Here is a 23,313-nt window from a genome sequence, read left to right on the forward strand (position 1 = left end):
GTTCCTATACCGGGTGTTTAATAGGCCCTTATAGGCTTCGTCGCGTGTCTACCTACCTACCGTATTGCCCGCTAGCAAACACTAGATTGTTTCGTAGTCCGCTCGACGCCGTTATATAGTCCGCTTAGTTGTTATTCTGTAGTCCGCTCGTCTAATGTTCGTCGCTTAGCCCGCTCGGTTTACGGTCTCCGGAGGTGAAAATTCTATACTTATACTAGAGGTGTCCTATCGAGCGTATAGGCTATAGTTCCGCGCCCTTCTTATACGTAGAAAGAAGAGGGACTCGCTCCCGATACGAGTACACGCTCGTCGGATAGTTTTTATACCCGTTTTGCTAGTAGTCCTCTATTCGCCGCGGCTTCGCCTACGTTACGCGCCCGTCGCGCCTACGACGCTCTAGCGTAAGAATACTTGGCTCTCTCGTAGCTAGACGAGAGGTTCGTAGCCGATACTACGTATAGGTGATTCTCGTCGTCGACCGCCGACAGAATATATATTTAAGGAAAAGCCTTGCCGTATTCTATACTATTATTACGCTAATAGAGATCAGCTCGACTTCCTTAGTAAGCCTATTAGTAACGGTTATAATGTTATTATAGACTATACCGTTAAGAGTACTATCTAGGAGTCCGATAACGAAGTCGACTATAATGTGTTTCTAAGGCCGATCTAGAATAGGAAGTAGCTATAATAATCCTAGTAGCTAGGAGTATAGAGATTTTGTTATACGGTAGGTACGGTAATTTGCGGTATATCTACGTACGGATCTCGCTAATCTAGGCTAGTAGAATTTACGTACTACGAGTTTATAAGTACGAGCTCGTCCTAGATAGCCTACTACTAGAGCGTTATAGTTTATCTTAATTATCCTAGTCTATAAGGCTTAGTCATTTAGTACCTATAAGCTCTAGCCGTCGTATTGATTTCGAATATATAGTAGGTCGCTATCTACTTTATAGTATACTAGGTAAATCTTCGCTCTCTATAGTAGTATAGGAGTACGGTCTTTCTATAGGTCCTTTATCGTAGTCTTAAGCTCGTTATCGGTTACGTACGCCGTTAACATTCGATACTCGAGTTCGGCTTCCTACTAACTTTTACGCGTCGCCGGTTTTTTAGTAGGCGTATCTCGTTCTATAGGTATAAACTCTTTAGCTTTAGGGTTTAGCTATACTAGTTCCTCTTCTTCCGGCGCATCTTCTACTATTGTCTATAGTAAGGCGATCTTAAGGAATCGCTTAGGAGGTAGTAATATCTAATACTAATACTAGTTCCGAGGGTCGTCTACCCCTTACGGAAGGTCCTAGCTACGTCTCGTTAGGCTATCTAGCTTTATACCTTGAAGTCCTAGACGGTATATTATCTTAAAGTTGAACTATAATAAGAACTTAGCCTAACGCGCTTGTCGCCGATTTAGCTACTTTGTCTTTATAAAGTATTCTAGGTTCTTATAGTCGGTATAAATCTTGACTAGCTATAAGTCCTTATTATCTACTTTGTAGGCGAGCTCGGGTCTCTATTCCTTAAAAGCCTTAATAATAGCTAACAGTTCCTTATTATAGATTTTATAATTATACTCCTATAGACTCAACTTCTTCGAGTAGAAGGCTATAGGATGTAGTATACTATTCTCGTTATACTACAAAAGTACGCCGGCGTTTATAAAATCTAAAGAATCTGTCTCTACTACTATTTCCCTACCTAGTACGTAATATACGAGTATGCCGGCTTTACTAAACGTAGCTTTTAACTTATTAAAGGCTCGTTAGTAATCTAGGAACTATTAAATCCTTCTGTTCTTATAATTGCTTAGTCCGTCCGACTTAGTTAGGTTTGTAAGAGGAGTAGCTATACGCGAAAATGCTTCGATAAACCGCCTATAGAAGTTAGTAAATCCAAGGAAGGCCTAGAAATCCTTTAGGTTCTTAGGAGCTTCCTATATCTAAATACATTCGAGTTTCTCGGGGTCTATCTCGATGCCGTTAGGGGTTATAAATAGCCTAAGATACCTCACCTTCTATTAGTAGAATTCGCTTTTGTCAATGTCTACTATAAGTCCTATATCGCGTAGCTTAGTAAGAACCTTCCGTACGTACTCAATATACTCCTCTAAGGTGTTACTAAAGATAAGTACGTCATCTAGGTAGGCCGATATAAAGTCGTCTAGGTGTTCTTATAAGACCTTATTAATATATAATTAGAACGATACTAGTCCTTTATATAAGCCAAATAGTAATACTAGACACTCGTAGATACCGTATCGTATCGTAAACGCCGTTAACTACTCGTACCCTTTAGCTATCCGTAACTTATTAAAGGCTACTATAATGTCTAGCTTCGTAAAGTACTTCTTACCGTATATACGGTTAAGCGTCTCTTATATTAAGGGAATCGGATACCGGTTCTTAATAGTGATCGCATTTAATCCTCTATAGTCGATATAAACACGTAGCCTACCTCTAGGCTTACGTACTACTAGCACTAGTATAGGAGACTAGCTCGTCTTTTACCCTACTTTCCGTACCTTCCCTTTAGATATTTACTCGTCTAGCTATTTCTTAACTACCTCGTTCTCCTTCTTAGCTAGGCCGTAGGGCTTGCGGTATAGTAGCTCTTATAGACTATTAGGCTTGATATAAATCTTATGATCTACGCCTAGTCGATAAGGTAGGAGTCCTTTATAATCCTTAGCTAAGAAAGCGTCCGTAATATCGTAGTATATCGGCGGCAACTTCTCCTTTAGGTTATAATTAAACTACTTATTTAAGAATTAGTCTAGATCATTAGTAGCTATTATACTTAGCTTAAGCTCTCCGCCGTCGCTCTTACGCCTAGTAGGTATAATATAGAAGTACTTAGCCCTAGGCCGGTACGCGTACATCCCCTACGCGCGTTAAGAAACGCCCTAGTAGTCTACTTCTTTATTGTCTATGTCTTCTAGGTTATATAATAAGACGTTTAGCTCTATCCCTCCTACTATAAAGCTCGCTACTTCTCTAGTAAAGGGCTCTAGTCCGTACCGTACTAGTGCCTACTTCTTCTTCTCGCGGTAGTTTAGGGATTATACTATTATCGATGTCTTATTCTATAGATAGTGACTAAAGTAGTAATCCGATCTAAATGCCACCTCGCCTATCTCCTAGAAGATGTTTAGGTTATACGCTATAAGCTACGGTAGGCTAAAGACGATGTCGTATTCGAGGTCGGTAATATAGTATAACATTTGCTCGTAATAATCGCCGATAACTACGTCTATAAGGGCCGCGTATATAATCTACCGCGTAGTAGCCGTTCTATCTCCTAGTATTAGTCGTCGGCTTTACGTCAAAGGGATCAGGGGTATTATATATTTACGTAGAAATTTCTAGTTAAGAAAGAGAGAGGTAGAAGCAGAATCTATAAGGCCTCGAGTCTTTCTATATTATATTATTACGGGTAATACTATATAAGGGTATAAAGCTAGCTATTGCTTATCTAGTACGTATACCGATATCTTAAGCTCCTTACTATAGTCTATGACCGTCTCTTACATTCCGTGTCTCTTAATCTTATACTCTTTCTATTCTAGGAAGTTCGGGTGACCGCTATCTACTACGCTTAGGTAGCGGTCGTACCATTTCCCTACTACGGATCGGCGGCTAGGGAACTAAGGTTTACGTTCGGATTCGGCGTAGTATTACGTAGACGCGGTAGGCGATAGTCGCTATCGTACCTATATATTAGGTATTTAGGGTTAGTCGATACGTAAGAACCTATACGGTAGCGGTAGTACTTACCCTACTTCTTAAGGTCTTCGCGCTACTTACGGTTAAGCGTAGGTAGGTTCTATAGATATGTCGGTAGATCCTCCTTCTTCTTAGTACTAGCGTACTATAGTAGGCGCTATACTAAGGTACCTACTATACCGGTAGCGGTACTAGTAACTACGTTACCGTTATTCTAGTTATTCTAGCCGCTATTACCGTTCGAGTTACTATTACTACGGGGGCGCTCCTTCTACGGGTATAGTCGATCTGTCTCGTAGAAGCTCTCGTCTAGTACGGTATACTCCTCGATAACGTCTTATATACTATCTAGGCGGCGGTCGACTTCGCGGTCGCCGAAGGTCTTAATAAAGTACTTACGGTTTAGTCGGTTACGGAATAGTATAAGCTCGGTCTTATCGGTCTATAACATCTAGGCGCGTAACTCCGAGTAGCGGGTATAGAAGGCTATAAAGGTTTCGCCTTATTCTTACTTATAGGTAGTAATATTAACTATAGCCTTAGTTCCTTTATTACGTATACTATATTAGCGTATTATCTAATCTAATAACTCTTCTCTAGTCTTGAACTTATTAAAGGACTACTATCTAGGTATAGGGATCCTCGGCTTAATACTTCGCTAAGGATCACCTTACGTCTATCTATATACGAAGCGTAGACTATCTACCTTAGTACGGAAGGTTACTATAGTTAGCTTTAGGAGAACACTACTATACTAGCTATAGAAATTAGGGTTATTATCGTTCTTAAAGTACTTAGGGTTAGGCACACCCTTACTGATCTCTATACCGCGAGTAAGGGTACGGTTAATAGTAAAGAGACGTTCTAGGAGGTTAACTAGTAGTGTCTAGGTACGGGTATTACGTATTCTCGAGTCACGACTATTGTTAGGTCCTAGTCGCGGACGGTCGTTATTACGTCCTCGGCTATTATTACTACGGTTATCGTCGTCTCTATCGTTATTACTACTACCGCTACCGCTACCTCTACTAGTAGCTTCGCGATACCTACGTAATAGCTACTCGAGTAAGGTCTCGCGTAGGCGGGAACGAGAGGGTCGGCGGCCTAAGCGGCCCCTACCTCCGTTCTATATAGTGTCTCCTACCTTAAGCCGAGCCTTTAGGTCATCGACTTCTTGTTATAGGGCCTAGTTCTTCGCCTTAGCATCTTGTGCCTTCTTCTTCTCCTTCTCGTAGATCTCGCTAAACTGCTTATATAGGTTATTAGCTTCCTTATATTTCTTCTCTAGCTCTTATAACTTAGCTAGGTCGTGATCCTTCTTACTCTTAAGATCTACTACCATTTTCTATATAACAAGCTCTTCACTTCGTAGCGTCTTATAGATATGGTCGTATTCGGTATATAGCGTAGTATACTAGGTGTTCTAGAGGTCGTTAGCTCGCTCTATTATATCGAGTTGTCTGCCCTTAGTAATCGCCGTATTAACTACTTATAGCACGAAGTCGTAGGTAGTCTTCGGGTGTTAGGATATAAGGGTCGTAAGGTTGTCTAGGGTAACATTCTAGTATTCGGATGCGAGAATGTGTTCTGCCTCGTCGAGTAATAGATACACCTCGTCTAGGTCGCCGCCTAGGTTCTCTTCGAGCTTAAACTCGAACAGTTCTATAAAGTTAATCTTACTACCTTCTTCTCGCTCGAAGGCCTTCTAGTAAGCTTTATTAATCTCTTCTTATAGCGCGACACCGGTGTCTACTATAACCCGCCGGTTATCGTCCTATATCTAACTCTAAGGAAAAGAGGAGAGGTCGAGGAAAAGGGATATACGCTACTTACTTTTGCCCTTAGGCGTAGGTAGCGGTAGTATACCGCCGTTCGCTATTTATAAAGTTATGTTATCTAGGTTTAGGGGAGGCGTAACGGTACCTATATCCTAACTGTCTACGAGCGCGCGACTACCTACTAATAATATCGCCGCGTTACGTTCTCTAGGTATCTACGCGCTATACGCCTTACCGTGTTCTATATTCTAATACGACTCTACGCGTTCTCGAGTTCTACGGTTCTATCTGTTCCTATTATTACGCGTCCCTTACCTAGATCCGCGATCTAGGTAGGGTAGTAGAACAAACTATAAGGGCGCGCGTACTATAGAGTCCGAACGAGATAGTTATTGTTCTACGAAGCTACGAAAGAGGAGCGCGAGGCGCGGCGAAGTTATAAAGTAAAGCTAAGCCGCGCTAACCCGATACGGAAGGTCCGGGGTTTAGCCGGGCCGACGTATCTATAGTAGGGGGTCGCGGGCTACCCGTAATAGTCTTATTACTATTACCGGTCTTCCCGTACTTAAGGTCGAACGTCTTAAACTTGTCCTTATAGTTATATAGCGTAGATACGACTTACTTAAGGATTATATTGACTATGTCCTTATTTATAATACGGTTGTCGTAGCGCGAGTTTAACTTACGGAGTAGGAAGTCCTTCTTAAGTTTCTTTTCCTTCGCGCCGTTATTAAGGTTAACGATGTCGGCGTTCTTACGGAAGGATAGATAGAAGTCACTAAACCTCTCCTTTTTACCCTACTACAGACTATTAAGCTTAGTTATAGTATTAGTATAGGTATTACGGGTACCGTAGCGCCGGGCTAGATCTTCTATTATCTTATCTATAGAAGCGTACTAAGTAGTCGTACCTTCCGTAGACTTAGTAAGACTAGGGATCTTTAAGTCGATATAGGTCTATATAGCGTTCTTTAACTAGCTCTAGACGTTCTAAAGGGAGTCCTTTATAGTACGGTACTTCGAGGCTTAGAGCTTAGCTTCGGTAGTACGCTACTACTCTTAGAACTTAATATCGTCGCTCTTTAGATCGAACTTAGTAGGGGCCTTTAGCTCGTTAGAGGACTTGATACTAGTAGTTATATCGGCGTCGTAAGTCGTATATACGGAGATAGGGTTACTATCTAAGTCGGTACTCGGGCGATTCTTCCTACCCTTACGACTACCGTCCTTACGGCTATTCTGACGGCCCTTATTACCGTCGTCTTCGTCGTCTAAGAAGTCCGATAAATCCGGGTCCGACTTCTTCTTCTTAGGCTTACCTCTATTTTCCCGACGCTCTAGTAACTCTTTAGACTCGGTTCGCTAAGGTAGTAGGTCTTACTTTTCCTTAGACCGGCTACGGTCTATCTCTTGCTTCTTAAGCTTAGTAATACGCTTCTCGGCTACTACGAGCTTGCTCTCCGCTACCTTATACTACGTACGATACACCTTCTTTATATCTTTAGCCCTCGTAAGCTCGCCTAGGTCGATAACGATAGTATTATTACGCTTAGCGAGCTCCTCCTTTAGTCGCGTAACCTCCTCTTCTAGGGACTGTCTAGTCGCCTATTCCGTATCGATTATATCCTCGAGTCGGTCTATCTAGTCCTTAGTATCTTACGCCTTACGGAGGTTAATACAGTTAGCTATATCGAGCGTAGTATTAAGTTTATACGTACGTCGGTAATCGGACTCGATATTATAGAGGATCTTATAGATCTACTAGGGATAGTCATTAACTATCTTCTTGAACTTGTCTATATTTAACCCGTTTAACGAGTCAAAGGCTTCCTAGAAGTTGTCGATAGTAACCCTCCTCTTCCTCGGTACCTTAGTACCCTTATCTTCTGTCTTATCCTCGATAAACTCCGCCCTATATAGGTTAGCTAAGTTCAGCTCTATCTCGACCTCCTCTTCCTTAATCGCCTTAAGTTAGTCGAATACCTTCTTATACTACTTACGGTACTAGTTATTCTTATCGAGAAGCCTATTTACGATATCCTCTTTACGTCCTTAAGTCTATATCGCCGGGTTCGCGCTATTGCTATCGAGTAGATCGGATAGTAGAGTAAAGAAGGATAATCTATTAAGGGACGCGCGATAGATGCGTCTATTAGTATTCTCTATACTTACGCCTAGTACGCCGGTACCGGTCTGTCTCGCTATTACTACTATATTAGCTATAACCTACTTTAAGGTACGACTTCGCGAGTACGATACCTAATCTTAGTACTTTCTCGTATACTATCGCGGTTTCTCTATAATCTCCTGAATATAGCTTCTCGTATCTCTCTATACGTTAGTAATAATCTATTCGAAGTGTTATAAGTAGGTATAAGTACGTAGTCGGGTAAGGTATAAGTCGAATAGATGTTCTATCTAAGGGAGGCGCGGAGGGCGCGAGAGTTATATACGGGCGCTAAGCCGCTAGTCGGATTAGTTAGCGGGCGCGAGGTCTAGGTACGTACCCGCGGGTTTAGGTAAATATATACCGGTACGGTAATAAATATATATATATTTCCTATAGAGCCAAGTCGCCTTCTAGATTAGAGAGTTAAGAGTAACCGGGTTGTCCTCTTAGAGAGTACGTAGGTAACCTTAGTTAGTTAGGTCGAACTCCTTAGGTATATCGTAGACTAGGATTATAAATTACTTCGTTAAGACCTTTACTAATACCGTAACCTTAGATACCTACTATAGCTATACCTCTAGGTGCCTCCTAGTAGTAGTAGAGCTAGTATAGATCTATAGAGTGCCGTTAGACTATTAGTTTACTACGACTACCCCTAGTTAATTAATTCGTTAGGTGAGCTCCTTATTCTATAGCTTCGTAACTTCGGCCTAGTCTTCCTTTACTATAATACGGATCGTAACTATATCGTACGTTAGGCGGGGGCCTAGTATCGATGCCGCGACCGATACCTAGCTATAGGGATGTTGATTCCGGGTGGCCTTATTAATCGCCTAAGACGTCGTCCTTATTTCTTATTACCCTCGGTAATACGATAGTATAAGCGCCGTACGTAGCTAAGTAATTATCACCTATAGAGACCGGTATAGGAGCTAGTCGTTAGTTTCTATACTTTTTGCGTCCTCTATAAGTTGCTACTAGTTGTCTTAGGGGAGCTTCGCCTATAGAGCCGTAGGCGCCGGTAGTACCGTAGCCTAGGCTACTATTACCTAGGAGTTGCCTAATATAGCTAGGCACTTCCGCGGCGTTTAGAGCTAAAGAAATAGGGTGAAGAGAACTTCAAGCTATTCAAATTGAATGAGGTAGAACTCCCTTAATTCTAGGGGTAGTAGCCTACTTTATAGATCATTAGAATAGCCTTAATAAGGGCTTTCGAATATATCGTGTTTAGCGATAGCGCCTCGAGACCCTCTAAAGTCTTTTTCTGGCAACTTTATTAGTTCTCTAGCGCTTTCAGATGAACCATACGGTTATGACATAGAGTTGTGGTGTTACATGGAGAGCTTGGGAACGAGGTGTTGTTGGAAGTGAAAGTCATGCGTGCTTGATCATTGGATAAAGCAGTCACTACGCTAACGGAAGTTTGTGAGCATCGACTTCGACTAGCGTGCCAGTCTCGCGCCACTGCCATGCAGCTCTTCTTGAATCTGAGAAATAGCCACCTGCTGCGAACATACCAAAGGCCAATATGGCGATCACGATTCTCCCACCAACTCCGGCGGCGCCACCTCGAAGTTCGACAGCTCACAATGGCAACCTCGATACATATTCATCCGGCGAAGAAAATGAAGATTCAATGGACATTGACGACCTCCCGTCTGGCCACCGGAAGACCACCAACATCATCACTCCGGGTCAAATAGTTACGGACGATCCGCAATGGATGCGCGGTCACGGCACTTTCGCGTCAGACACCGACACATCCACCATCATAAGATCGACATTGGCAGGAACATTGCAGAAGACCAACAGACTGCTTTCTGTCGTCCCACTTCGCGCACGATATACACCAGAGATTGGCGACTTAGTCATTGGAAGGATCGTAGAAGTACAAAGTCGGAGGTGGAAACTAGATGTTGCAGCACCGCTCCTTGCGAATCTGCTGCTCAGCTCTATCAACTTGCCAGGCGGAATTTTGAGGAAGCGGACAAGCGTTGATGAGCTCAACATCAGGTCTTTCTTCGGCGAAGGTGAGCTGCTGGTGGCAGAAGTACAATCTCTCTTTCAAGATGGTAGCGCCTCATTACACACCCGCTCGTTGAAGTACGGCAAGCTGAGGAACGGATACTTCATGGCAGTATCCGGCATGGGTGGAGGCGCAGGAGTCGTGCGGAGCAAGAGACAAATATTCACGATCCATACAAGAGCCGGCGAGGTTGATTGCATATTGGGTGTAAATGGGTACATCTGGATCAACAAGCACATTGGCGAGAAGGAAGAAGTGGGTGTGAACAGGTTGGAAGAGACTGCAAGTGCGGGCATGTACTCGAGTCAGAACGACGAGATCACGACGGAGATGAGGAGGGAGATTGCGAGAATAGGCGGCTGTATTCGAGCATTGGTGGAAGGAAATCTGAAGGTTGAGGAGCAAGGTGTGAGAAGAGCATATGAAGCCAGCATCGAGTTGGACGAGATCGAGGGAGAGACTCAGTATATTGGCGGTGAGCGAGGGCAGAGGATCGTGGAGATGGTCCTAAGCAGATGATGACATTGTACTGCTGTGCTTCTCGCGAAATGGCGCACGTGCTGTTTAGGATGATACCCGGTAGTGTGAATGATTCGGCGGTCTGTGCGTTTCGCGTCAATGGATTTGCTGAACAATGGCCGACTGGGGTGAACTTGGATTTTCGAGAACACACCCGACTTTGCACACAACAATAAGGATTGAACATTGCCCTTGACCACTGACTTGAACGCACCACGACTCTCTTCTTCCTCGACAAGACACACACCTGCTTAGTCGAGACATCGCGCATTCCACTGACAGCGAAACTCGTACCGCACCATTTACAAAGGACATCTCGACATCACAGCCAAGCATGCCGCCTCATAAGACCGCGCCCGGAACGGGCAAGCACAGACAGATCCATGGTGATCTACACGAAGCGCTCACCAAGATTGTCGGCAAGACGCTGTATCTGCCAGAGCCAATGCTTACTCGAGTGCACGTGTATGCCACCTTCGCAAGAACTCTCTATCAACAGCTTCGGAGCGAGGACAATGAGGCGCTTGACACGATCGGGTATCATGTGATGGCGGCGTATGAGTTGTTGGCCACTGCTGAGCTAGCGGATGAAGAGGACGAGGACGTTGAGGATGCTGTGGTCAATGCGCTTCAGCCATCTGCTCCGAAGAAGCGAGGTCGAGACAGCAAACAGACCAGGGCCGAGACGGTGGCAGCATCACCGAAGAGTGGGCGAGGCCGCGCTAGGGCAGCTGGCACTGGGTCAGAGCACACGAAAAGTTACGAGGACATTTTGGAGGTATTCCCTAAAGACAAGCAACGCCAGCCGAAGAAAGCACCCATCGTCAATGATGAAGATGGACAAGCAGAAGGCGATGCGCCCCTTTGGAAGGCACTCCTTAAACAGAAGCGACGAGACAGGTCCAAGCAAGTGCCTGCTTTGGAGGAAGAGGGCAAAAATGAAGCAGGAGCTGGAGACGCTATCGCTACAGTATCTCAGCCCAAGCAGAAGAGCCGAAGCGGCTCGAAGCAAGCTCACCTTCCGCCAGTCCAGAACAAAACAGTAGAGGCGGACGAGGCTGAGGATGAAGATGAGGCGCCTCTTCTAGTACCTGCCAAGCCTCGTGGCCACGTGGAGTCTGCCTCAACTCCGCAGCAAACTCAGCAACCAGCGAAATCGACTTCGACCACGCGTTCCTCGGGTAGGAACAAACGCAAGGCTAGCAATGACATCGATGCGGACGCAGACGCGGCTCCTGCTGCGCCGAAGAGGTCGAAGCGGGTCCGCGGAGGTGATCTCGCCATCGATGGCAATCAAGGCATGGGCGGGAAGCAGACTCGTGTTCCAGTCACGTTGTATCAAGCCGCAAACCAGAAGTGGTATGAGGTTCCTGGAGCTACTGAATGGCCTGGTTGGGCTATCGCGGAGACAACCGCTTAGGTGCCTATCGAATAGCAAGGCGTCCAAGAATGACTTGGCCGCTTCACACCACATTCTACTGCGGTGTAAGCCCCCCGGCGTCACGCGCCTCGCAATGCTCATTGTTATGCTACGAACAAAGAGGGGCACCGACGCATCTAGTTCAATCTCCATCGTTTCCGGCGACGAGGCTTGACAATGGGAACTTCTTTGTGCGATGGAGGAGCTCGAAGGTGGAAGCATGTTATGATTAGGGCTGTGGGCATTGGCATCTAAGCCTTCTGCATTATCTTGAGACCAAAGACTTGAAGCGCTATTGCACTATCCCACGATGAAGACTAGACGGGACCCCGATAAGCGCAAGCCAGACTCTCCCAAGAAGCAACCACCCAAGAAGCCTGGTCCCGTGAAGAAGCCTGCGAAGAGCAGTCCTCGCAAGACTACGACCGTAAAAGATGCTCCCAAAGCTGGCGCTCCCAAAGTTGTTACCAAGAAAGGTGCCTCTCCAGCACCCCCGAAGCCAGCCAAGTTGACTGCCGCGGAGAAAAAAGCCGCGAATGAAAAGAAGACTCGGCAATTCGAGCGGCTGGCCAGGCGGAAGAAGAAGGTTGAACACCTTAGGCAAGGACTTCTCACCAAAGAGCAGCAAAAAGCAGCCCAGGGAATTGCCGAAGCCGTGAACACCGTCCATAAGGCTCTTGAGAATGACCCAGAGCTTTACGGCAAACTGCTGGAACGACTGACTCCCTCGTTCGACACATTGCGTCGACTGGCCGTCAAGAACCCTCTGACATACAGAAAGATAGCCAAAGGGCTTTATCAAGACAACTATGTGGCGGAGGGAGACACGGATGTCGACGAAGACGATGAAGACGACGACGACGATGAAGTCGACGACGACGATGAAGACGACGACGACGAAGAAGATGATGAAGAGCCGCCTGCGCCTCCAACAAAAGGACGCAAACGCAAAGTCGTGAACTCTACTGATGAAGATGAGGAGCCAGTTGAAGAGCCACGCAAACCCAGAGGGGGCAAGGCCGGCACTGGCAAGAAAGGCGCGGCCAATGATGAGGATGAGGGAAAGTCTAGCAAGCCTCCTGTCGACAAGGGTCCTTCCAGTAACAAGAGGAAGTCACCCCCGAAAGACAAGGGCGATGACGATGTCGACCAGCCGATCGCCAAGAGGACGAGGAGCACACCTCCTCCTGCTGCCGCCAGAAACGATGGACCTGGAAAGTCGGTCGGCGGACTCACCAAAGAAGATCTGGCCAAGACTAAGATCCCTAGAGCCCCCAGGGCTGCTGGAGCTTCGAGCAGCAGACGTGGTGCAGGTAGGGCTGCTGCTAACACCAGGTCCGCTGGCATGGCGTCCTCGCGGGCAACAGGTGCAAATGCCGCGCCAGTGGGTAGCAGGACCAGAAGCAAGGCCCGTGGGAAGAAGTAGAGCTGAAGTAGCTGTTGAATGGCATGATGTTAATTCTTCCTCACTTGTGTACAAAATCTTGGCACGTTGGCGGCAGATCTCGATATCGCAGTCATACCGGTGGGTTCGAAAAGGTATGCATTCTGCTGAGCAGGATTGGTGACCTGGCTTTGCTGCGTCCCTTTGTCTCGCAGTACGGCCTCCTGATCCGGCCTGTCGACCCACACATGAACAAAGGGTTAGACATGGCTATGTTCTTATCAGAACCACATGAAGCTGCATGCTGGCTCAGAGTCAATCACTTACGTTCGTCATGGCGCCCAAGAATAACAGTACCACGAGGAACGGGCAGAAGCGCGGTGTGCGTGTCCCAAAAGGCACAAAGCGTTCATCGAAAACTCCAGTCACCCCAAAGCAGAAGACACCACCATCTAAAGGTCGTTCAGCCATCAAGAAAGGCGAAGACAGACCCATCAGCAAATTTGAAGAACGGCGAGCCGTCAAGCTTCAGCGTGAGCTGGATGGCATAATCACAGACATGAGACAGGCATCCGACATCTATGGCTCGCTGCTCCGAGACATTGTCACCGTTAGGGGTCGCCTTGAGGATCTCACCGACATCATTCTCTGTGAACAGACAATCGGAGAGCTGAGAGAAGCGAGCAAAAGCTTGCGAGAGGACGAGCCTGAGGTTTGGAAGAAGCTTGTCCCGGACGTCGTTCCTGATCTTGTATTTTCGCCATCGCCATCGCCTTCCCCGAAGCCGAAGGTCACGCCGAGTGGGAAGCGGAAGGCAGACGACGGCGGGGATGTGGAGTTCAAGACGCCGTCGAAGAAGCCGAAGGTTGTCTCACCGACGCTGACAGCAGCTTCGAGTAGGCCGCGAAGGACCACGACGCCGGCCAAAACAGCCTAGTCGTGCTTCAAGGAATGTTGAAGCTGTCCAGTAGTGTAGCGCATTCGATACTTTGACCTCAAAAAGTCCCTGGTGCCCCTTCACATCATGCACTGGAGTCAATGAGCCACTAACCCCTGTTGATGGCCTTCATTGATGGCTTTGTCCTCATGTCCAGATCCGGCGCCGACAGACGCATAAAGGCGATCAATCAAAGAGTCGCCCAATGTTGACGATATGCACCATAAGTCGTTGGCAGTTCTGTGTTGCACAGGCAAGACTTCTAACTAGCAAGTCTCACCCTAACATTATCGACTCCAACATGGCCCAGACCAGATCCCAAGACAAGAAGCCGCCTGCCGCTTCGAAGAAGCCTGGCCAAGCCACCAAAGCGACGGTCAAGTCATCGACCAAGCCGACGGCAGCTTCCAAGAAGCCTAGCAAAGTCACCAAATCGACAGTCAGGCCATCTACCAAGCCAAAGACGAGGCAGACTACCAAGTCGAGTGCGCAGCCCGTGACTGAGCCGACTCGCGCGCCCAAGTCGAACAGGAGGACCAGCTATAAACTGCTTTCCCCCCATGCCGAGATGAGACTGAGAGGCCTGGCGGGTTTTCTCTCGTCATCCTACCCGCTGGGACAACAGGTAGAGATCTATGCCGCCCGCATTGCGTTGTTGCAGAATGATATGAAGAGTGATTACCATGCTATCGGCTTAGCTAGCTTTGGATTGGATCAGACGAAGAGGGTCTTGCGAAATTTTGCGAAGGACTACTACAGAGATCTGGAGGGCGGCACTGCCAATGTCTATGAGCCTGAGAATATGGAGGAGTAGATGAGGGCTCGGATGGTGCGGAGTTATGGAGGAGAGAGCTTGTGTATAGTAATTTCTGATAGTATATAATCAACTCTGAGGCTTTCCCTTGGTCACGGCTACCGGATCTCCCGGCAATGTGACATCTACAGTGTTGCGTCTCAATCCGGCAACACAGTCACAACAAAGAAAGCGATACACTATGCAAGCATTCTGTCTTTACAAGCATCGGCTTTCACATGCATTGCTTGGATCACCCGTGGCTTCCGAAACCGGCGTCATGCTTTTGACAAAGCGCATGGTGTCAAAGAGATATCTTCACGACTGCCCCGGTTGACATACAATTCTCGGATCGCATCATGGGAAAGACGCGAGCTCAAGATTCGGCTGAAAAGTCAGCTGCAACTCCAAGGAAATCAGCCCAAGCAGGCGTCGAGAGACCGATAGCCAAGAGGTTGTCCACGACCAGAGCCAGCTCAAAGAAGTCTTCGTCGACAGGCAAGCCCATGTCCAGTACTCCGAGCGACCAAGACCAGCAGCCCCAGTCACCAGTGAGAGTGGATTCAGATGATGTGACAAGAGGGCGCCGTCCAGGCTTGTATCATTTCAAGCTCATCGATGGCAAAGCCATTCCACAGAGAATCCCCTCTCCAGACTCTTCATTCAAGCCGAGGCGTCCACCTGCCAAGCAGCCTCCTCCAAAGCAACTATCATTAGAGGAATGGCGCAGTGCGGCGGACCGTGGCATGAGGCTACAGGAGTACATCAAGAAGCTCCTCCAGCTTAAGAAATTGCTAGAGGACGATTCCCTTAACGACATCGCCAGAACTCTCGAGGAGGCGGAGCGTCAGCTTTATCATAAGAGAATGACGTGGCAGGATCCACCCAAGGAAATCGACCGGGGATTCTTTCCTCTCGACGAAAAGACTCTTGCTCGTATTGCGGCAGGGGAAAGGGTGGAGGAACTGGACAAAGCATTCGAGAAACCACTTATCAGCACTGGTATCGGTCTCTTCGGCGGCAGTGTCAACATCCCAAGTGAGCCTCCAGCTACTCCGGAACTGGAGCCTGCTAGAGGCATTCATCAAGCCATCAAGGCCACAACCTATCAAGGCCACGTGGGAGTAGGGCTAGATGAGGCGCTTGAGTGATTCATAACGCGTTGTGCCCCGGCTAGATAGAGCGTCAGTCCTGTAGGCTTCGTCTAGATACCACATACAGGCTATGCAGAAAATTAGTAACACTTGCGTGTTGACTTGGAGTGGTGTAGCTACAGCCAAGGGATTGGGCCGGTAATGCAAGTCAATCTATTAGCAGTATCGAGTAACAAATAGAATGACATTCATTTTCAGCAGAGCAGACGTCCCGATCCCCAATAGCTCCTTCAGATATCGGGCGAATCGGCCAGTGCCCGAATCGAGATGGCACATTCCTGCTCATTCCATGAGGACAAAGGGTAACAATGCAATGTGAAGCAATTGACTAGGCCTTGTTCTCGCAATTAACAAGACGCAGCCGTCCCACTCTTTTGCCGAGATGACCGGCGACACTTCAACCTCCACGGTACCCAGAGCGATGTCCAAGTCACATCCAGACACAGCCACGAAGCAGCCGGCTTTGAAGTCGCCTACCCAAACAACGCCGGTTACATCTGGAGCACCCTCGAGCACAAAGACCCTGTCAAAGGTAACAAAGAAGAGCCCAGAAGTATGTGCGCAGCCTAGGCCTAAGCGAACGAATGCCGGAAACTGGTATGCGAAGATGAAGCCTTTGTACGAGAATAAGGAGATGCTGGACCAGATTCTACCGGAAGACGACGACGATTCGAATTATGAGGGTCCTATTACAGAGGACGACTATTCTGATGATAATGATGGATGAAGTGGTGGAGGGAAGGAATGAGCTGTAGCGTTTGAACGCATCTGAAGTGACAAGGATGGTTACCTTGGCGGGTTCCTTAGGGCGTGACGACAAGGAGAATGTGCGTAGGATAAAGCCTGCGTCACGATGGTGAGCAGGAAGCCACACGGACGTGACAATTTGAAGGCGAGTCTTACTTATGACACATCAGAAAGCAGGACGTATTCGGTAGCTGAGGGTAGAGTGCTGGCTCACACAACGCCGTCCCCGTCTCGAAGCTTCGATTGTGCTCATCGCAATGTGCATAATATGACTGAGCCAAGAGTCGACGCCTCGCACTCTCTGCCATATGAAACTTTGTGTCGCGCCAAGCTTGTTGAGCAACGTAGACCTCTGTGCCGTAAACCAGTGCATTACTGCACGCTGGCTGAGTTTCGAATCGTCTGCTAGTACTCGTTTCCTTCGAAGACCGCGTTCTGCGCGAGGTCCATAAGGTGCTGATGGATGGTAGCGCTACCTGTCGTAGCTTTATAGCTGTCCTCTGTCATGTATAGACTCCAGCTCATCCCAGTATCGGCACCCCAGAGTGTCAAGCAGTCGATGTTCATGGTTTGTGCTATCCATCTGAACATACGACGCCAATCGTCTGTAGTGTCAAGGGCGACGAATGAGAGCTTCAGGGTCCGTAGGGTGTTCTTGTGGGGCTCCAGGAGGGCTTTGAGGGCATGAAGCGTGAAGAGTCCACCTGTAAGAGCAATGGTCTCCAGACGATTGTTGCGAAGATAAGCGCCAAGATTCGGATTGACGTGATCCTCATTGTACTTCCCACCGTAGCCAAGGTTAAGATCAATCGTGCGCAAGGAGGAGGTGATGCCCAGCGCTTTTGACAAAGTTGTCAACCATGGCTTATACTCGTCTTCCATCTCTTCGTCCTCGTCACGTGAATCTTCCTCATACTCGTCTTCATCCTCTTCGTCTTCCAGGTCGTCAGATGTCTCCAGCCTTAAGGTCAGTGATGCTAGCTTTTCGAAGCTTGCCCTCCGATCATCCTGCTGCGAACGCCTCAAGCAGCGACCTGCTAGGGCTACAGGAGCATTGTCCTGGACGACTAGTTCATAGACCGGGAACTTGGTGCTCGCAACGGCGTCTAAGAGCATGCTCATAGCTGAGATCATCAGCCCGTCCGAGTCATACTCCAGGTCCGACACGAACATGTCCTCCAATCTCAAGTGCCTGTATACAGACGTGATGTCTACCTTTTCTGCCAGCTGATGTGTGCCGAATGCGATATTCGGATAGGTCGGGCTGCACCCCAACTGGAGGGACGGCACGATGCCTGCTGCCGAAAGATTTGCCAAAGTTGATCTGAGCAATTTCCTCGTACGCTCAGCGCCATTAACTTTCCGTTCCAAGTTCGATCTTGCAATAAGCGCTTTTTGGGCTTCTACACGCTGGTTGCGGTCTTCCAGCTACTGTGTTGTGGGTCTATCTTCATCGTCAAACAGCGTAATCCAGTCAAAGGATACTGTAGAGACAGACATTTCCCCAATCACGGACTCCAGCTGTCTCAACTTCCTCCTCAGCCTCTCATCCTTTGAGATAGCGACCAAACACTCCAGCGAGTAGGGGGTGATGAGATGCCTCCTCTTGCTGAAGAATTTATCAAGGAACGGATCGTCGACCGCACGTGACAGATCGCGACAGACAGAGCGAAGCGCGAGGATATCCTTCCTGTCGATGAGATTTGCGATCATGTGCTGAAGCTCGGTCGGAATGCGCAGCAAGCCTGGTGCCATGATTGCAAGGTGGCACGTCGTGAAGTACGGTGTGGAGATTGCTATAGTGCGGTGATACTGGGTGGAATGTTGTTGAAGATGGGAGTGCGCGGTGGTTTCGGATAGTGTAGCCGAAGTCGGTGACGGTGAGTCTCTGGCGATGGAGAGATTGTACGCTGTGCCTGCCTTGAGGGAACCGAGGTACCTCTCGTGATCAGTGGAGCGTGCGATTGCGGCGGTACACGCAGTATCAAGCAGAGTGGCCTTGGCGATAGTGCCGCTGGTGGCTGAAGAGGTGAAGTCTGGATGTAGTGCAGTGTACTGCAGTGATTTCTGTTGGGATGGTTCTCGGTCAACGTGGTTTTAAGCTGTGGTTGTTCGTCAATGCGACTTCTGTCGTCGTGTTGAATCTCGCTGTGGTAACGAGCGGCGAGTGGTCGAAAATAGCTGTTTGATTCTGTTGGGTGGTGTTTGAGCGGTAGGTGACAGTCGAAGTAGCTTGTTGGTGACGAAGTAGTGCTGTCTCGCAGTCAAGTCCGCTCATAAAAGCTTTGCGACGTTCTATCAGGCGGTATGCAAGCGGTAGGTGATAGTCGAAGTAGCTTGTTGGTGACGGAGCAGTGTTGTCTCGCAGTCAAAGTCTGCGCATGAAGAGCTATTTGGCCTTCAGCTGGCGCACACGCACATGCTTAGCCCCACTTCAACCTTCAAACGCAGCGTGAATGCGACACATCCTTGCACATGGGTGCCTCAGGAACATGACCGTTCTCATTGTCAATCACAAGTAAAGAAGTAACACTACGAAACAAAGTCCTAGTGGCAAGGGCACAGCTAAGCCCCTCGAAATCCTCGCAAGTCGCGGGTATACCATAACGCCAGTCTTTTCCCAAACGCCATGCCGTGAGCTCATGACTCGTTTCATTTGTCGAGCCAGCTCGCAACGTTCTCTAATATGCCCATCCGCATTCCCTCCAACCTTCCCTGCGCATCTCACTTCGCTGCGTGCGCGTCACTGAACGGGCTCGAGTCCCGTTTGCCACCTGTCCCATCATGGTCTCGATCCTGACTTGCTCGCTTGGCTGCCTCTTCTATCACTGCACTTAAGCCGCCTGGGCCTCGATCGTTCCGCACTGCTCTCTGGTGACCTACTGTCTTCGACATGGCAGCGTATGGATTCGGCCTGTCAGCTGCTGATGAAGATGCTGCAGTCTGCAGCTCTGATGCATCGAAGAAGGGACTCTCGAGAGGTTGGATCAGCGGCGCTGGGTCCGCAGCTCGTGCCGTTGCTTGGATCAGTGATCTTCTCGCACGTGCATGTTCCTCTTCGTCCCCTGATTCTGTCGATGTCTCAACGAGTGGCGACGGCACTGCTGGGGCGTGCTTAGCAGAGGGTGTCAACGAAGAGTCACTGTTCTGCCGTGCTATAGGAAATCTGCCCTTGTTCTTGCCCACCACAATTGGCGTGGCTTTGACAAACGAGCCAGTATTCGAAGACGGAGATGAATTGCTGCTTGCTTGACCTGGCATCATCACCTTGACTGTGCTTGGCGCACTCTCGGATCCTGGCGATTCAGATGGCGATGAACCTTGTGACTTGACCGAGACCATCTTCGGCGCCCCACGCATGATTCTCTGTACGGGCATAGGTGGCATTGGCTCGGCTGTTGCGTCGTCTCTGTAGATGTCTGACATGACAGAGGAGCGTGCCAGTGATGGAGTGATGGACTGTCGTGTGTATTGAGTGTATCGGTTGTTTGCAGATCTGATGGAAGAGCCATCTGAATACGTGCTATCCCGAAGATCGCCTGGTCGGAAGAACAATGCATCTCCCGCATTACTCAACGGACTCTTCGGCGTCGTAGTGCCGCGAGCGTTGTCGCGATATGCAGCAGGTATCGGAGGTACGGGTGTGTTCGCCAGAAGACTGTTATGGCCAGATCCGTTCCTGTTCGTGACGCCCGGGATATACGCAATCTGGATGATGTTGCTGGCGCGGCTCAGGATACTGTTCGCTATCGACCCTTTCGTCCGTGTCGATGCGGTGTCCGAGCGCATCGCATTGAACTGCTGGGTGTGTTTCTGCTGGGCAATATCATCTTCCTCCCACTCCTCCGTCTCCAGATCTTGCTGCTCGCGCCTCTTCTTGATCCAAAACCTCCACAGGAAGAAGACAACCACGGCCATGAACACGACTCCGCCAATCACTCCTCCTGCTATTGCGCCAACGTTCGTCTTGTCGCTTTTGGGCGCGGGGTTGGGGTTTGCGATGCAAACCATGTGCGCGCAGTTGTTGCAGTCCTGGGGAATGAGCGAGCAGATCTCGCCTTTGGCGCAGTCCGGACATGTTGGGGTCTCGTTCGCTGGGCACTGCACACATCGCTTGAAGATGTGCCGCATCGTCCGCTCGACTTCGGGGTGCATGCCGTGAGCCATGGCGGCGGTTGAGAGCAGCAGGCCTATTCCTCGGTGCGGTGGTCTCCTCCAAGTCTTATCCTGATCGCAAAATCGCCTACAGCGACGTGCCGACCACCATCGAATGCGTCCGGCTCAGCTTCGTGGATGACGCGCGGTCGCAATCTCTCGCTACTCTGGGCAGCCTTGCTCTGTTTCTCCAATCCTCCTACCAAGAAGCACCAATTGCAGTGACGAGAAAGTAAACGAGTGACTGTGAGGAAGTGTTGGTGGTTGTTTGGTGGGTGGTGAGATTGTACCTGCGCCGGGCAGCATGGCAGAGGAGGAGTCGTGTTCCAGATTGACGACTGAACTTGGGTCTTTGACGGGACTTGCCGGCCCACGTGAAGACGCTTTGTCCGGCAGATGAACTCAATCTCGGCCTTACGAGCATTGACATATATGCACAATGAAAGCTGTCAAGTGGCGCAGGTGGTCTACTACGATGTGGTGCAAGGTCGGTCGATCTAGGCAGTAATTGCTAGCCTGATCGCGCCAGCGGTCACGGGCTATGACATTGCTTCTGCGCTATGCTATGCTATGCTATGTAAATGCTCTGGCAGCTGCATGCCCTCTGAGACCACACTTGTAGCTATCACTGTTCCGCCCTTACTGCCGTTATCATTCGTAGATGTAGCAAAACGGTCCCTTTAGAGTGCTCACTGCATCACGAATCTTCATGCCAGGTGCGTTGACACCAAGCTCTATTATATCGTCCAAAGTTGCGTTTCTGCTCGGCGGTGAATTATTCACTGTGAGCGTGCCCGCTATCACCTCAACCCGATTTTGCGGATCCTGGTACTGCCAGACATACCACAGGAAGTCCATAAAGGCGTGGTGCAGGAAGAAGTACGGGTCGCCTGGACTTGTGAAAAGATCTCCGCCTGGATCGCCGCCAACGAAGAAATGGCCAGAAGTATGTGCACCAAGAAAGCCTTTCGAAAAGTCGCCTTGAAGCGTGGTCTGGAAGCTACCAATGTCAGATTCATTGAGGAGATCCGTGATGTTCTGATCCGTCGACCACCTCTCTGCAGCATACTGGGAGATATCTCGCCTTATGCAGCGTGGGTTGTAGCCCAGCCCATCTGGCCTCGGATTCTTGGGCACGTCGTTCAGCGCTGGCGCAACCGAGCCAAGATTGACTCGCATATGTTTGAAAGGTCCAGAAGTGATGCAGCCACCGCCTGAACCAGGTGGGATCACAATGTTCGGTGCAGCATTGCTTGGGACGTTCGTTCCATTATTTGATGCATCTGGCGCCCCGTTGCCGCCAAACGATAGGTCACTGCCGTCGAAAAATGGTGCGTTGATGAGATCGAATGCGTATCTTGGCTCCTTGATGTATGGCAGAGCACCTTGGTAGCCACATTCGTTACGAAGAGCATGTTCGTACTGCCAAGCGAAGTATCGATGCCACGACAGGAAGTTGCCCTATACTTTGTCAGTGAGCTGTCACCAAGGTATGATGGATTTCGACATACAGTGCCATGGATGCGGGTAGTCTGGTTGACATGTGTTGCAACAAAGTCGTCATATCGACTTCTCGCACCGGGCGCGAGGTCACCACTTATAGAGGGTAGGCGTTGCAGACATAGCACTGCGTCGAGCAGTGATCGCTTCTCTTGCGGTTCCAATGTCGTCCATTCTTTCCGGACCATAGCTGTTCGCGGGCTACATTTTGGTGCTTGTGTATAGCCATACTGCGGTGGGTGAAGCTCTTGGAGGTTGCACTGTGCTTTTGCAAATAGAGCATCTGTTCCAGCTGTGTCAGCTGGAGTAAAAGCCGATGCGCTGCTCAATAGAACGGCCGCAGGCAAGGCTGCGAAACGCATCTGTGGAGTGCCGCGCCGGTCGTCCACGTGGCCGATGAGATCTAGTAAAGTAACAATAAGACACTCACCAACAGAGTGGAAAGTCTCTCCAGTAGAGCACGTAGCGAGTCAACTCGCATATAGCTTGGAAGAGGAGCTGGGCACAATCTAGGACCTTGCTCAACCACGCGGACGACAGGTCAAGTTAGGGCATCGATGGTTAGCACGGCAGGCACGCGCATGACGCGACTCAGCATCTTGTCGCCACTTTGGTGCGCCGCGAAGCAGCTAAGAACTTGGAGTGCTTGCTTTGAACGAGTCCTGGAACGAGCGGACGTACCTACCGCCGCCTAGCGTCAATTTCTCTCTGCACTCCGTTCCGGACGCTCGGTCTCGAAGGTTCCCGTATGGCAGCACCGTACGGGTACCTACCTCTCTTGCGACAGTCAACCGCGCATAGCCTTTGGTCATGGCCAAGACCATGTTATCAAGACTCTGTGACAGATTTCAGCGTAGAGGGTGTGGTGTCTGTCAAAGGGAGAGGCAAGTTCGGACAACAACAGCTTGCGGCGAATCAGCAGCTGCTGGCGAGAGATGAATCGTCGGGCTTGTCGGTGTTCTGGTGCTGCGTCTCCATTCGAGGCCTTCTCGTATCAGCTTGCGA

The 23,313-nt window shown here is 48.9% G+C and overlaps 11 protein-coding genes across 11 annotated transcripts; 7 read left to right on the plus strand and 4 right to left on the minus strand.

Annotated features, from left to right (window-relative positions):
- Window positions 1–9,201: 9,201 nt before the first annotated feature.
- Window positions 9,202–10,218, plus strand: CLAFUR5_12030 (Exosome complex component rrp4; the record flags this gene model as incomplete). Its single annotated transcript, XM_047911178.1, has 1 exon — window positions 9,202–10,218. The coding sequence occupies one exon, from the start codon at window positions 9,202–9,204 to the stop codon at window positions 10,216–10,218; it is 1,017 nt and encodes a 338-aa protein (XP_047767000.1).
- A 334-nt stretch (window positions 10,219–10,552) lies between these two features.
- CLAFUR5_12031 (uncharacterized protein) lies at window positions 10,553–11,638 on the plus strand (the record flags this gene model as incomplete). Its single annotated transcript, XM_047911179.1, has 1 exon — window positions 10,553–11,638. The coding sequence occupies one exon, from the start codon at window positions 10,553–10,555 to the stop codon at window positions 11,636–11,638; it is 1,086 nt and encodes a 361-aa protein (XP_047767001.1).
- A 310-nt stretch (window positions 11,639–11,948) lies between these two features.
- CLAFUR5_12032 (uncharacterized protein) lies at window positions 11,949–13,064 on the plus strand (the record flags this gene model as incomplete). The annotated part of the gene is made up of 1 exon (XM_047911180.1): window positions 11,949–13,064. One exon carries the CDS (start codon window positions 11,949–11,951, stop codon window positions 13,062–13,064), a length of 1,116 nt encoding a protein of 371 aa, XP_047767002.1.
- A 292-nt stretch (window positions 13,065–13,356) lies between these two features.
- Window positions 13,357–13,959, plus strand: CLAFUR5_12033 (uncharacterized protein; the record flags this gene model as incomplete). The annotated part of the gene is made up of 1 exon (XM_047911181.1): window positions 13,357–13,959. One exon carries the CDS (start codon window positions 13,357–13,359, stop codon window positions 13,957–13,959), a length of 603 nt encoding a protein of 200 aa, XP_047767003.1.
- A 301-nt stretch (window positions 13,960–14,260) lies between these two features.
- Window positions 14,261–14,773, plus strand: CLAFUR5_12034 (uncharacterized protein; the record flags this gene model as incomplete). Its single annotated transcript, XM_047911182.1, has 1 exon — window positions 14,261–14,773. One exon carries the CDS (start codon window positions 14,261–14,263, stop codon window positions 14,771–14,773), a length of 513 nt encoding a protein of 170 aa, XP_047766997.1.
- A 338-nt stretch (window positions 14,774–15,111) lies between these two features.
- Window positions 15,112–15,903, plus strand: CLAFUR5_12035 (uncharacterized protein; the record flags this gene model as incomplete). The annotated part of the gene is made up of 1 exon (XM_047911183.1): window positions 15,112–15,903. The coding sequence occupies one exon, from the start codon at window positions 15,112–15,114 to the stop codon at window positions 15,901–15,903; it is 792 nt and encodes a 263-aa protein (XP_047766998.1).
- A 385-nt stretch (window positions 15,904–16,288) lies between these two features.
- Window positions 16,289–16,633, plus strand: CLAFUR5_12036 (uncharacterized protein; the record flags this gene model as incomplete). Its single annotated transcript, XM_047911184.1, has 1 exon — window positions 16,289–16,633. The coding sequence occupies one exon, from the start codon at window positions 16,289–16,291 to the stop codon at window positions 16,631–16,633; it is 345 nt and encodes a 114-aa protein (XP_047766999.1).
- A 425-nt stretch (window positions 16,634–17,058) lies between these two features.
- CLAFUR5_12037 (uncharacterized protein) lies at window positions 17,059–17,826 on the minus strand (the record flags this gene model as incomplete). Its single annotated transcript, XM_047911185.1, has 1 exon — window positions 17,059–17,826. One exon carries the CDS (start codon window positions 17,824–17,826, stop codon window positions 17,059–17,061), a length of 768 nt encoding a protein of 255 aa, XP_047767071.1.
- A 255-nt stretch (window positions 17,827–18,081) lies between these two features.
- Window positions 18,082–18,408, minus strand: CLAFUR5_12038 (uncharacterized protein; the record flags this gene model as incomplete). Its single annotated transcript, XM_047911186.1, has 1 exon — window positions 18,082–18,408. One exon carries the CDS (start codon window positions 18,406–18,408, stop codon window positions 18,082–18,084), a length of 327 nt encoding a protein of 108 aa, XP_047767004.1.
- Window positions 18,409–19,377: 969 nt separating this feature from the next.
- On the minus strand, window positions 19,378–20,820 carry CLAFUR5_12039 (uncharacterized protein; the record flags this gene model as incomplete). The annotated part of the gene is made up of 1 exon (XM_047911187.1): window positions 19,378–20,820. One exon carries the CDS (start codon window positions 20,818–20,820, stop codon window positions 19,378–19,380), a length of 1,443 nt encoding a protein of 480 aa, XP_047767070.1.
- A 639-nt stretch (window positions 20,821–21,459) lies between these two features.
- CLAFUR5_12040 (Tyrosinase-like protein orsC) lies at window positions 21,460–22,496 on the minus strand (the record flags this gene model as incomplete). The annotated part of the gene is made up of 2 exons (XM_047911188.1): window positions 21,460–22,269; window positions 22,320–22,496. 2 exons carry the CDS (start codon window positions 22,494–22,496, stop codon window positions 21,460–21,462), a joined length of 987 nt encoding a protein of 328 aa, XP_047767437.1.
- Between the last annotated feature and the right edge of the window lie 817 nt (window positions 22,497–23,313).

The sequence above is a fragment of the Fulvia fulva genome, chromosome 10 (genome assembly GCF_020509005.1).
Source record: "Fulvia fulva chromosome 10, complete sequence".
NCBI classification, from domain to species: domain Eukaryota; kingdom Fungi; phylum Ascomycota; class Dothideomycetes; order Mycosphaerellales; family Mycosphaerellaceae; genus Fulvia; species Fulvia fulva.